At 48.1% G+C, this 12811-nt stretch overlaps 1 protein-coding gene and 1 long non-coding RNA gene across 2 annotated transcripts in view; one reads left to right on the top strand and one right to left on the bottom strand.

Annotated features, from left to right (window-relative positions):
- Positions 1-1297: 1297 nt before the first annotated feature.
- LOC143957994 (uncharacterized) lies at positions 1298-11456 on the bottom strand. The gene is made up of 2 exons (XM_077467435.1): positions 10774-11456; positions 1298-1662 (listed from the first exon to the last, which is right to left on the bottom strand). The coding sequence occupies exons 1-2, from the start codon at positions 11347-11349 to the stop codon at positions 1468-1470; spliced, it is 771 nt and encodes a 256-aa protein (XP_077323561.1). The 5' UTR covers positions 11350-11456; the 3' UTR covers positions 1298-1467.
- Positions 11457-12070: 614 nt separating this feature from the next.
- The window catches only part of LOC143957992 (uncharacterized), a 43835-nt gene continuing 43094 nt past the window's right edge, over positions 12071-12811 (top strand). The window contains exon 1 of the long non-coding RNA XR_013270074.1: positions 12071-12662. This is a non-coding gene — a long non-coding RNA (uncharacterized LOC143957992). The remainder of the gene's footprint in view (positions 12663-12811) is intronic.

The raw sequence follows: 12811 nt of genomic DNA, 5'->3' as shown, positions 1-12811 counted from the left end.
GGAACTCTGATGTAAAGGGGAACTCTGTGGACTCTGATGTAAAAGGGAACTCTGTGGACTCTGATTTAAAGGGGGAACTCTGTGGACTCTGATGTAAAGAGGAACTCTGATGTAAAGGGGAACTCTGTGGACTCTGATTTAAAGGGGGGGACTCTGTGGACTCTGATGTAAAGAGGAACTCTGATGTAAAGGGGAACTCTGTGGACTCTGATGTAAAGAGGAACTCTGATGTAAAGGGGAACTCTGTGGACTCTGATGTAAAGAGGAACTCTGATGTAAAGGGGAACTCTGTGGACTCTGATGTAAAGGGGAACTCTGTGGACTCTGATGTAAAAGGGAACTCTGTGGACTCTGATGTAAAGGGGGAACTCTATGGACTCTGATTTAAAGGGGGAACTCTGTGGACTTTGATGTAAAGGGGGAACTCTGTGGACTCTGATGTAAAGGGGACTCTGTGGACTCTGATGTAAAGGGGAACTCTGTGGACTCTGATTTAAAGGGGGGACTCTGTGGACTCTGATGTAAAGAGGAACTAACTCTGTAGACTCTGATGTAAAGAGGAACTCTGATGTAAAGGGGAACTCTGTGGACTCTGATGTAAAGGGGAACTCTGTGGACTCTGATGTAAAGGGGGGGCTCTGTGGACTCTGATGTAAAGAGGAACTCTGATGTAAAGGGGAACTCTGTGGACTCTGATGTAAAGAGGAACTCTGATGTAAAGGGGAACTCTGTGGACTCTGATGTAAAGAGGAACTCTGATGTAAAGGGGAACTCTGTGGACTCTGATGTAAAGAGGAACTCTGATGTAAAAGGGAACTCTGTGGACTCTGATGTAAAGGGGAACTCTGATGTAAAGAGGAACTCTGATGTAAAGGGGGGACTCTGTGGACTCTGATGTAAAGAGGAACTCTGATGTAAAGGGGAACTCTGTGGACTCTGATGTAAAAGGGAACTCTGTGGACTCTGATTTAAAGGGGGAACTCTGTGGACTCTGATGTAAAGAGGAACTCTGATGTAAAGGGGAACTCTGTGGACTCTGATTTAAAGGGGGGGACTCTGTGGACTCTGATGTAAAGAGGAACTCTGATGTAAAGGGGAACTCTGTGGACTCTGATGTAAAGAGGAACTCTGATGTAAAGGGGGAACTCTGTGGACTCTGATTTAAAGGGGGAACTCTCTGGACTTTGATGTAAAGGGGAACTCTGTGGACTCTGATGTAAAGGGGAACTCTGTGGACTCTGATGTAAAGGGGGAACTCTGTGGACTCTGATGTAAAGGGGAAACTCTTGTGATTAACTTCATTTGATTAGAAATGTTATTTAATTGCAAAATACATGTATAGTTTATACTATAAAAAAAGATTGCTGTGCGTTGCTAAAGTGTTTGGATTTGACTTGAAGAAAAGGTGGCGACCCTAGGTGGGGCCCCATGATCTCCTTTTTGCCCCGGTGGGGCCCCCGTGAGCCGTCAGTCCGCCCCTGCTTGTTCCTGTGGGGTGTTCTCGGTGATCTGGAGCACATTGTCTTCATTTTTCCTCCTACGCCTCTCTGATTCTGATTGGGTTTCAGATTTGCGCCCAAGTGATGGGAGAGTGGTGTAGATCCTCGATTCGCAGGAACAGACCACGATGATCGCCAGCAGAATCAATACAAGGCCGACAATCTGCAAGGAGAGAGAAGTTTTGGACATCAGTGCACCTTTCAGTCTGGAGATGTTTTTGTGGCTCTTCAATTCACGTCTTCGGTTCCTAGAGGGTTGGGAAGACGCTGTAATCAGGCATTTACTGGCCATCGGGACTACCGGGAGTTTCCCGGTGGGCCGATGGCTCAGTGGGCCACTCTGATGTAAAGGGGCTGCTGATGGGATACTCTGATGTAAGGGGGCTGCTGATGGGACGCTCTGATGTAAGGGGGCTGCTGATGGGACACTCTGATGTAAGGGGGTGCTGATGGGACACTCTGATGTAAGGGGGGTGCTGATGGGACACTCTGATGTAAGGGGGGTGCTGATGGGACACTCTGATGTAAGGGGGCTGCTGATGGGACACTCTGATGTAAGGGGGTGCTGATGGGACACTCTGATGTAAGGGGGTGCTGATGGGACACTCTGATGTAAGGGGGTGCTGATGGGACACTCTGATGTAAGGGGGCTGCTGATGGGACACTCTGATGTAAGGGGGTGCTGATGGGACACTCTGATGTAAGGGGGTGCTGATGGGACACTCTGATGTAAGGGGCTGCTGATGGGACACTCTGATGTAAGGGGGTGCTGATGGGACACTCTGATGTAAGGGGGCTGCTGATGGGACACTCTGATGTAAGGGGGTGCTGATGGGACACTCTGATGTAAGGGGGTGCTGATGGGACACTCTGATGTAAGGGGGTGCTGATGGGACACTCTGATGTAAGGGGGTGCTGATGGGACACTCTGATGTAAGGGGGCTGCTGATGGGACACTCTGATGTAAGGGGGCTGGTGATGGGACACTCTGATGTAAGGGGGCTGCTGATGGGACACTCTGATGTAAGGGGGTGCTGATGGGACACTCTGATGTAAGGGGGCTGCTGATGGGACACTCTGATGTAAGGGGGCTGGTGATGGGACACTCTGATGTAAGGGGGCTGCTGATGGGACACTCTGATGTAAGGGGGCTGCTGATGGGACACTCTGATGTAAGGGGGTGCTGATGGGACACTCTGATGTAAGGGGGCTGCTGATGGGACACTTGAAATGTAAGTGGGCCGGTCTGGATGAAGTCCAGGGCCAAATTTCTGTCCCAGTCCAGCCCTGGCTGTAATTGGGATGTTGGACATATTAAACCACCTTAGTCCTTGTAACTACCTGGCCCATTAAGCCTATGGCCATTTGAGAAGGCACAAAATCCCCCCCTCCCCCCCCACCACTACAGCAGATGAGGCGACACCTTTATGGGGTATTGGCCGAGGGTTCAAATTGGAGTAAACTCCCATGCATGAGTTTTACCTATAGGCAGGCCTATAATAAGACTTACTTATAGCTAGAGGTCGACCGATATGGGTTTTTCTCTGGCCGATGCCGATATTTAGAAATCGCGGCGGCCGATGGCCGATATATGAAAAAGTTAAAAACACCCCGTCACGACGAACTTGCACACAGAAGCGAGCGCATACATGAGCAGCGCCCGCATATGAAAATGGTGGCCAAACCACACATGTGAGGTATCGCCATGATCGGTAGAGCGAGAGCAATAATTCTAGACCTAGATCTCCTCTGTAACACAAAAAAAAATGCAACCTCTAGAATTTTTTAATGTCGCTTATGGAGATTTTTGAGGCTAAAAGTTTGAAGCCATTCCACGAGCGGGGGGCGCAATTTTGAAGCGTGACATGTTGGGTATCAATTTACTCGGCGTAACATTATCTTTCACAATATAAAAAAAAATTGGGCTAATTTTAATGCTGTCTTATTTTTTTATTCAAAAAAGTGAATTTTTTCCACAAAAAAGTGCGTTTGTAAGACCGCTGCGCAAATACGGTGTGAAAAAAAGTATTTCAATGACCGCCATTTTGTTCTCTAGGGTGTTAGAAAAAAAAAACAATATAAAATGTTTGGGGGGTTCTAAGTAATTTTCTAGCAAAAAAAAAAAACTGTTTTAAACTTGTAAACACCAAATCTGAAAAAGAGGCCCGGTCCTTAAAGCGGGAGTCCGCCGTTTTTTTTTTTTTTTTAAAAGCCAGCAGCTACAAATACTGCAGCTGCTGACTTTTAAAATAATGACACTTACCCGCCCAGCGCGCCCGCGATGTCGGCACCCGAATCTCTCGATCGTCTCTCGGGTGCTACCGCCGCCATCTTGGGTATGGGAATCAGGAAGTGGAGCCTTTCGGCTTCATTTCCCGGTTCTCTACTGCGCATGCGCGAGTCGCGCTGCGCAATAAGGACGGTCCCCGCTGCCTCTGGGATCCGTGTGTTTCCCAGCAGGCAGCGGGGGACCTTCGGAAAGGGGGCGTACCTTCTGCAGAATCTATGCCGGAAGTGGGTGCAGATACCTGTACTGTACAGCTACCTGCACCCCCCTCCCCCCTGAAAGGTGCCAATTGTGGAGCCGGAGGGGGTGGGGGAGGATTCCAATGAGCGGAAGCTCCACTTTAGGGTGGACCTCCGATTTAAGTGGTTAAACAAAACAAACCTCCAATCAGTTCACTTGTATGTATAATTTAGATTAAAAAAAATAAAAAATAAACTATTTATTAAATACACAAAGACAGGTACTCAAAACTTTTGGACGAAAAAAAAAAAGGGCTAATTTGCGTTTGAAAGACCTCTGCGCAAATACCTCGTCACATAAAATATTGCAACAACCGCTATTTTATTCCCTAGGGTCTCTGCTAAAAAAAAATATATATATAATTTTTGGGGCTTCTGAGTGATTTTCTGGCAGAAAATACAGGATTTTTACTTGTAAGCAACAAGTGTCAGAAAAGATTTAGTTCTTTAAATGGTTAAACTGAGAACTTCTACACAGGGAGTTCAGCCCATTGAAGGAGAAACATTGTATTCACTTTGTTCTTTTCTTCGCAGCCCAGAGAGGAGGAAAGTCCTTCACTGATGTCTTCAGGCAATTTACATTGACTTCTATTAGACCCCTTTCACACTGGGGCATTTTTCAGGTGTTTTTTATGCGCTTTAGCGTTAAAAAAAGCGCCTGAAAGAAGCCGCAACTGCAATCCCAATGTAAAAGCCCCGAGTGCTTTTACACTGAGGCGCTGCGCCGGCAGGGCGTCAAAAAAAGTCCTGCAAGCAGCTTCTTTGCAGCGCTTTTGGAGCGGTGAATACAACGCTCCTAAAGTGCTCCTTCCCATTGAAATCAATGAGAAGCGCCTGAAAAACGCCTGAAAAACGCTATTGGCAGCAGCGTTTTTTTGTGGGCGCTTTTAACCCTTTATTTGGGCCACTAGCAGGGTTAAAAGCACCCCAATAACGCTCGAAAAACGCTGGTAGACCCCTTTCATACTTCATGGGGTGTTTTTCAGGCGTTTTTCAAGCCCTTTTTGCGTTAAAAAAGCGCCTGTAAAGCGCTTGAAAGAAGCCTCATCTGCAGTCCCAATGTGAAAGCCCAAGTGCTGTAAGAGCCCTTTCACAATGTCAGCGCCCGAAAAAAAACGCTCGTAAAGCGCCGCTTAGACCCCTTTCACACTGGGGCGTTTTTTGTGCGTTTTTCAGGTGCTTTAGGCTGCATTCACACCTGAGCATAGCGTTTTCAAGCGTTTTTTGCGGCGTTTTTTACCGCGATTTGCGGCGTTTTTTACCGCGATTTGCGGCGTTTTTTACCGCGATTCGCGGCGTTTTTTACCGCGATTCGCGGCGTTTTTTACCGCGTTTTGCCGCGAATTTGTGCAGGGCAAAAGGTCGCCAATGTTAAAAGAAGAAAAACGCCCAAATCAGCCCGATTCGCGCGACAAAAAAGGGTCCGGAACTTGTTTGCGCTTCAGGCGTAGGGCTTCAGGCGACTTGGATGGAGTGGAGATGTGAACCACCTCCATTGAGAATAATGGATTTTTTCCCCTCCAGCGTTTGTAGCTTCAGGCGTCAAGGTACAAAACGCTCAGGTGTGAATGGGGTCTAAGCGTTAAAAAAAGCGCTTGTAAAAGCGCTTGAAAGAAGCTGCAACTGCAATCCCAATGTAAAAGCCCGAGTGCTTTCACACTGAGGCGCTGCGCTGGCAGAGCGTCAAAAAAGTCCTGCAAGCAGCTTCTTTGCAGCGCTTTTGGAGCGGTGAATACAACGCTCCTAAAACGCCCCTTCCATTGAAATCAATGGGAAGCGCCTGAAAAACGCCTGAAAAACGCTATTGGCAGCAGCGTTTTGTGGGCACTTTTAACCCTTTATTTGGCCACTAGCAGGGGTTAAAAGCGCCCCAATAATGCTCGAAAAACGCTGGTAAAGCGCTGCTAGTTTAAGCGGCGCTTTACGAGCGTTTTTCGGGTGCTGACATTGTGAAAGGGTTCTTAAAGCACTCGGGGCTTTCACATTGGGACTGCAGATGCGGGCTTCTTTCAAGCTCTTTACAGGCGATTTTTTTAACGTTAAAGCGCCTGAAAAACGCCCCCCGTGTGAAAGGGGTCTTACAGAAGTCTTTTGCAAGTCGCGCTGAACACGTAATCGGCTTTTTAATCAGCACAATCGGCCGATGCCGATTAATTAAAAAATGACAAATATCGGCCGACCTCTACTTATAGCTACTGTAAATGTCTCTTAAACGTGCACAGTTTAGGGGGTATTTACTGTACCTGCACCAGCGCATGCGCCCTGAAGGAGTCCTGCGCTGTAAACGTCTCCTGCGCGCATGGATGGCGCCATGGCAGCTCCCGCTGCTCACACAACCCGGAGTTTGCGAACCTGGAAGGAGGTGAAGATGGAAGCACCTTCAGCGGTGACGGAGCGCCATTGGAAGGCTTTGTTTTCAGGTAAGTTTCACATAAAGTGCTAGTATGTGGTGCATACTAGCACATTATGACATTGCCTCTTAGGTTTAGGAAAAAAAAAAGCACCCAGCGGTTTGCTACCACTTTAAAGTCCTTCCCACATCCCAACTTCTATAAACCGAGCAGCCAGGACAATGATCCGGAGCCTCTTCTAAACATGGCGGATTGCAGAGACTTTCAGTGTTAATGATAACAGGGAAGGCGGTAAAATAATTCCCCTGCAGATGTCAACAATATATTCCCCAGCAACAATAGATCCTCCCAATGCCAATAGACCCCCCCCCAAACAACATAACCAGTAGTAGATCTCCCCTGCAACAATAGATCCTCCCAATGCCAATAGACCCCCCCCAAACAACATAACCAGTAGTAGATCTCCCCTGCAACAATAGATCCTCCCAATGCCCATAGACCGCCCCCCCCCCCCCCAACAACATAAGCAGTAGTAGATCTCCCCTGCAACAATAGATCCTCCCAATGTCAATAGGCCCCTCCCACCTAAACAACATAACCAGTAGTAGATCTCCCCTGCAACAATAGATCCTCCCAATGCCAATAGACCCCCCCCAAACAACATAACCAGTAGTAGATCTCCCCTGCAACAATAGATCCTCCCAATGCCAATAGACCGCCCCCCCCCCCAACAACATAAGCAGTAGTAGATCTCCCCTGCAACAATAGATCCTCCCAATGTCAATAGGCCCCTCCCACCTAAACAACATAACCAGTAGTAGATCTCCCCTGCAACAATAGATCCTCCCAATGCCAATAGACCCCCCCAAACAACATAACCAGTAGTAGATCTCCCCTGCAACAATAGATCCTCCCAATGCCAATAGACCGCCCCCCCCCCCCCCAACAACATAAGCAGTAGTAGATCTCCCCTGCAACAATAGATCCTCCCAATGTCAATAGGCCCCTCCCACCTAAACAACATAACCAGTAGTAGATCTCCCCTGCAACAATAGATCCTCCCAATGTCAATAGACCCCCCCCCCCCTAAACAACATAACCAGCAGTAGATCTCCCCTGCAACAATAGATCCTCCCAATGCCAATAGACCCCCCCAACAACATAACCAGTAGTAGATCTCCCCTGCAACAATAGATCCTCCCAATGTCAATAGACCCCCCCCCCCTAAACAACATAAGCAGTAGTAGATCTCCCCTGCAACAATAGATCCTTCCAATGCCAATAGAGCCCCCCAAACAACATAACCAGTTGTAGATCTCCCCTGCAACAATAGATCCTCCCAATGCCAATAGACCCCCCAAACAACATAACCAGTAGTAGATCTCCCCTGCAACAATAGATCCTCCCAATGTCAATAGGCCCCCCCCCCTAAACAACATAAGCAGTAGTAGATCTCCCCTGCAACAATAGATCCTCCCAATGTCAATAGACCCCCCCCCCTAAACAACATAACCAGTAGTAGATCTCCCCTGCAACAATAGATCCTCCCAATGCCAATAGACCCCCCCAACAACATAACCAGTAGTAGATCTCCCTGCAACAATAGATCCTCCCAATGTCAATAGACCCCCCCCCCCCCTAAACAACATAAGCAGTAGTAGATCTCCCCTGCAACAATAGATCCTTCCAATGCCAATAGAGCCCCCCAAACAACATAACCAGTTGTAGATCTCCCCTGCAACAATAGATCCTCCAATGCCAATAGACCCCCCAAACAACATAACCAGTAGTAGATCTCCCCTGCAACAATAGATCCTCCCAATGTCAATAGCCCCCCCCCCCCCTAAACAACATAAGCAGTAGTAGATCTCCCCTGCAACAATAGATCCTCCCCAATGTCAATAGACCCCCCCCCCCCTAAACAACATAACCAGTTGTAGATCTCCCCTGCAACAATAGATCCTCCCAATGTCAATAGACCCCCCCCCCCCCCAAACAACATAACCAGTTGTAGATCTCCCCTGCAACAATAGATCCTCCCAATGCCAATAGACCCCCCAAACAACATAACCAGTAGTAGATCTCCCCTGCAACAAGAGATCCCCTCAGCAACAAGGACCCCCCCCCCCCCCCCAGCAACAACTGATCCCCTCCAATAACAATACACTCCTCCAATAGATCGCCTCAACAAAAATAGTTTCCCCCAGCAACATAAGATCTCCCAAGCAGCAATAGATGTCCCCTCAGCAACATAAACCCTACCCCCCCCTGAAACAGTAGATCCCCTAGCAACAATAGACCCTCCCCAGCAAAAAAAAAAGTTTTCACTTTCACTTTCCATTATAGTCTACGATGTACTATGGAAGCGCGTGCAACGTGTTGTGTTGTGAATAGGCCCTAAAAATGATTGAACCTTCCATTATAGTCTATGATATAGTTGGAACATTAGAGTGTAAGCTCCTCTGGTACAGAGACTGATGTGATCGGCTAAGTGTCCTCTGTACAGCACTACAGTATATGTGAGAGCTAAATAAATGTATATTAATAATAATAGTGTGTGATGGGGGGGGGGGGGGGGGGCATTAGAGTGTAAGCTCCTCTGGTACAGAGACCGGTGTGACTGGCACAGTGATCTCTGCACAGTTCTACGGTATATACCAGAGCTATATCCATGTATAATAATAATAGTGTGTGACTGTGGGGGGGAGGGAACAATAGAGTGCAAGCTCTTCTGCTACAGAGACTGATGTGGCTGTGGGGGAGGGGACATTAGAGTGTAAGCTCCTCTGGTACAGAGACTGATGTGACTGTGGGGGAGGGGACATTAGAGTGTAAGCTCCTCTGGTACAGAGACTGATGTGACTGTGGGGGAGGGGACATTACAGTGTAAGCTCTTCTGCTACAGAGACTGATGTGACTGTGGGGGGGGGACATTAGAGTGTAAGCTCCTCTGTACAGAGACTGATGTGACTGTGGGGGAGGGGACATTAGAGTGTAAGCTCTTCTGCTACAGAGACTGATGTGACTGTGGGGGGGAAGGGGACATTTAGAGTGTAAGCTCCTCTGGTACAGAGACTGATGTGACTGTGGGGGAGGGGACATTACAGTGTAAGCTCTTCTGCTACAGAGACTGATGTGACTGTGGGGGAGGGACATTAGAGTGTAAGCTCTTCTGCTACAGAGACTGATGTGACTGTGGGGGGAGGGGACATTAGAGTGTAAGCTCCTCTGGTACAGAGACTGATGTGACTGTGGGGGGAGGGGACGTTACAGTGTAAGCTCTTCTGCTACAGAGACTGATGTGACTGTGGGGGAGGGACTTAGAGTGTAAGCTCCTCTGTACCAGAGACTGATGTGACTGTGGGGGAGGGGACATTAGAGTGTAAGCTCTTCTGCTACAGAGACTGATGTGACTGGGGGGGAGGGGACATTAGAGTGTAAGCTCCTCTGTACAGAGCCTGATGCGACTGTGGGGGAGAGGACATTAGAGTGTAAGCTTTCTACTACAGAGACTGATGTGACTGTGGGGGGAGGGGACATTAGAGTGTAGCTCCTCTGTACAGAGACTGATGTGACTGTGGGGGAGGGGACAATAGAGTGTAAGCTCTTCTACTACAGTGACTGATGTGACTGTGGGGGAGGGGACATTAGAGTGTAAGCTCCTCTGGTACAGAGACTGATGTGACTGTGGGGGGAGGGGACATTAGAGTGTAAGCTCCTCTGGTACAGAGACTGATGTGACTGTGGGGGAGGGACAATAGAGTGTAAGCTCTTCTACTACAGAGACTGATGTGACTGTGGGGGAGGGGACATTAGAGTGTAAGCTCCTCTGGTACAGAGACTGATGTGACTGTGGGGGGAGGGGACATTAGAGTGTAAGCTCCTCTGGTACAGAGACTGATGTGACTGTGGGGGAGGGGACAATAGAGTGTAAGGCTCTTCTACTACAGAGACTGATGTGACTGTGGGGGAGGGGACATTAGAGTGTAAGCTCCTCTGGTACAGAGACTGATCTGACTGTGGGGGAGGGGACATTAGAGTGTAAGCTCCTCTGGTACAGAGACTGATGTGACTGTGGGGGAGGGACAATAGAGTGTAAGCTCTTCTACTACAGAGACTGATGTGACTGTGGGGGGAGGGGACATTAGAGTGTAAGCTCCTCTGGTACAGAGACTGATGTGACTGTTGGGGGAGGGGACATTAGAGTGTAAGCTCCTCTGGTACAGAGACTGATGTGATTGGCTCAGGTTCTCTGTACAGTGTTGCGATATATGTCAGAGCTATATAAATGTATAATAATAGTGTGTGACTGTGAGGGGACAATAGAGTGTAAGCTCTTCTGCTACAGAGACTGCTGTGATGGCCTCAATATTCTCAGAGATGAAAAGCGTCTTTACCTGGAACAAATGCGTTAGGTAATCATTTCGTACTTCTGTCCAGCTCAGCAGAGATATTCTATGAGTGATATTTGAATTTTTCACTTCTTTTAATTCATCCAAAGATGTCACCAAACAATCTCCGTATCGTCCGTCTGTGATTACAATCAGTAGCCAAACCGCCACAACCTTCATTTCAAAAAAGCGACTCTTTATATTGGCACAGCAGCACCCGCACTTTGGGTTCTTGGTTTCGGTCTTTGATTCCGACATTTCCATAGACTCTACACAGCCCTCCTCGGTGCCGCCTTCGATTCCTGCGCTGTTCCCTCTCCTGCTTATGTAGCACGCCACAACTAAGACGATGGCAGTTGGTATGCTTAAAAACGCCAGGCTGTAGACGATCGCCAGGGGTTTGTCAGCGGGGCATTGAAATTCCAGGTCCATGATTTTCTCCAACCCGACAAGAACCACCACGAGAATGGAGTTCTCAACAATGTTGAATTGTTCTCTGATGAAGGAGGCGACATTCGCCATTTTACCTTTTCTACCTGAGGACATTGCGAGGGATGAATTTGCACCCTTCAGGAGGAACATTGGGGCAAATAGCGGCGAATGCAGCTTCAGGTTTCTGACCGTTATCTTCCACTTTCCTGTATCCGTGGATTTTGGTGGGTAGAACAGTTGGTCATACTAAGAAGACCAGCGTGAGAAGAATACACGAGGGCGGAGCCGGCAACAAAAGATTATCAGTGAAGAAACATAAGTGGTGTGTCGGGCAGTGTAGGGTTTTTGGACCTGTGCCAGGTAGACTATGTGCTTTTCATGTGGAATTGTGTATTTTGTTAACAGCCAAGAGCAATTATTTAGTAATTTCTAAACATTAACCCCCCACCATAGTGGTGCCAACACCGCATTAGCCTATTGCAGGCTCTCTTAATCTTTTTACCCCAGAGGAACCCTTTAAATAATTGGCATGTATCGGGCACTCGGCGAGATGGTCTTCCACCGAGCGTCCCACTGCACAGTGCATTGTAACAGCCCTGATTGGCTGAAGCAACGTGCCTGACCACCAGTCAAGGCTTTGCCCAATCAGGCCACAGAGCACTGTGAGAGCCTTAATTGGACGACGTGATGATAACTTTGCCCAGTCGTGGCTCAGTGCTCATAGTCCCACCCCACAATATAAAAGGCTCCTTACCACTGATCCTTTAGCAGTGTGAAATTGAAGATAGAGCAAGGCTGAGTAACAATACATTTTTAGCAAGAGTTAGTGTGAGTGTAGCGTGTCAGTGTACTGTGAGTGTAGTGTGAGTGTAGTGTAGTGTAGTGTAGTGTTAGTGTGTAACTACACTGAGGCACTACAATATACTGCAATAAAACTACAGACACTGAGGCACTACAATATACTGCAGTAAAACTGCACTGAGGCACTACAATATACTGCAGTAAAACTGCATACACTGAGGCACTACAATATACTGCAGTAAAACTGCACTGAGGCACTACAATATACTGCAGTAAAACTGCATACACTGAGGCACAGGGCAGGACTTACCATTGGGCTTGACTGGGCTCAAGCCCATGGGCCCCACCAAATAGGGGGCCCCGCTGAGATACATAGCCGGGTGCTCCGCTCACAGCCACAGTCCCGCCCTATGATGGACATAACACAGGGACTGGGCGTGAACGTGAGCCAAGCCGAGTACACTCAGATACTCTCTGCTTCACTCGGGGACTGCGACAGGACCCGAGAGCCAACCACGAGGACCCGAGAGCCACAGAGATGCACCATTTTTAAACTTGAAGACTGCACTGACAAGGCTGCAAATGACACTAGACAAGGCTGCAGATGGATGGGCAAGGCTGCTGATGGACACTGATAAGGCTGCATTGATGGGCATTTAAATGTAAGTTTTTTTCCTTAAACTTCCCTCCTAAACGTTTTTTTCCTTAAAATCCCATCCTAAACTTCAGGTGCATGTTATACGCCGATAAATCCGATAATGTATAGAAGGTAGGGCCCGAAAGTGACTCAAGCCCAGGGGCCCCCACCACC

The sequence above is a fragment of the Lithobates pipiens genome, unplaced genomic scaffold, assembly GCF_037356315.1.
Source record: "Lithobates pipiens isolate NorthernLeopardFrog02 unplaced genomic scaffold, aLitPip1_a1.2 Scaffold_56, whole genome shotgun sequence".
Taxonomy (NCBI): Eukaryota; Metazoa; Chordata; class Amphibia; order Anura; family Ranidae; genus Lithobates; species Lithobates pipiens.
This window is presented reverse-complemented; position numbering and strand designations above follow the sequence as displayed.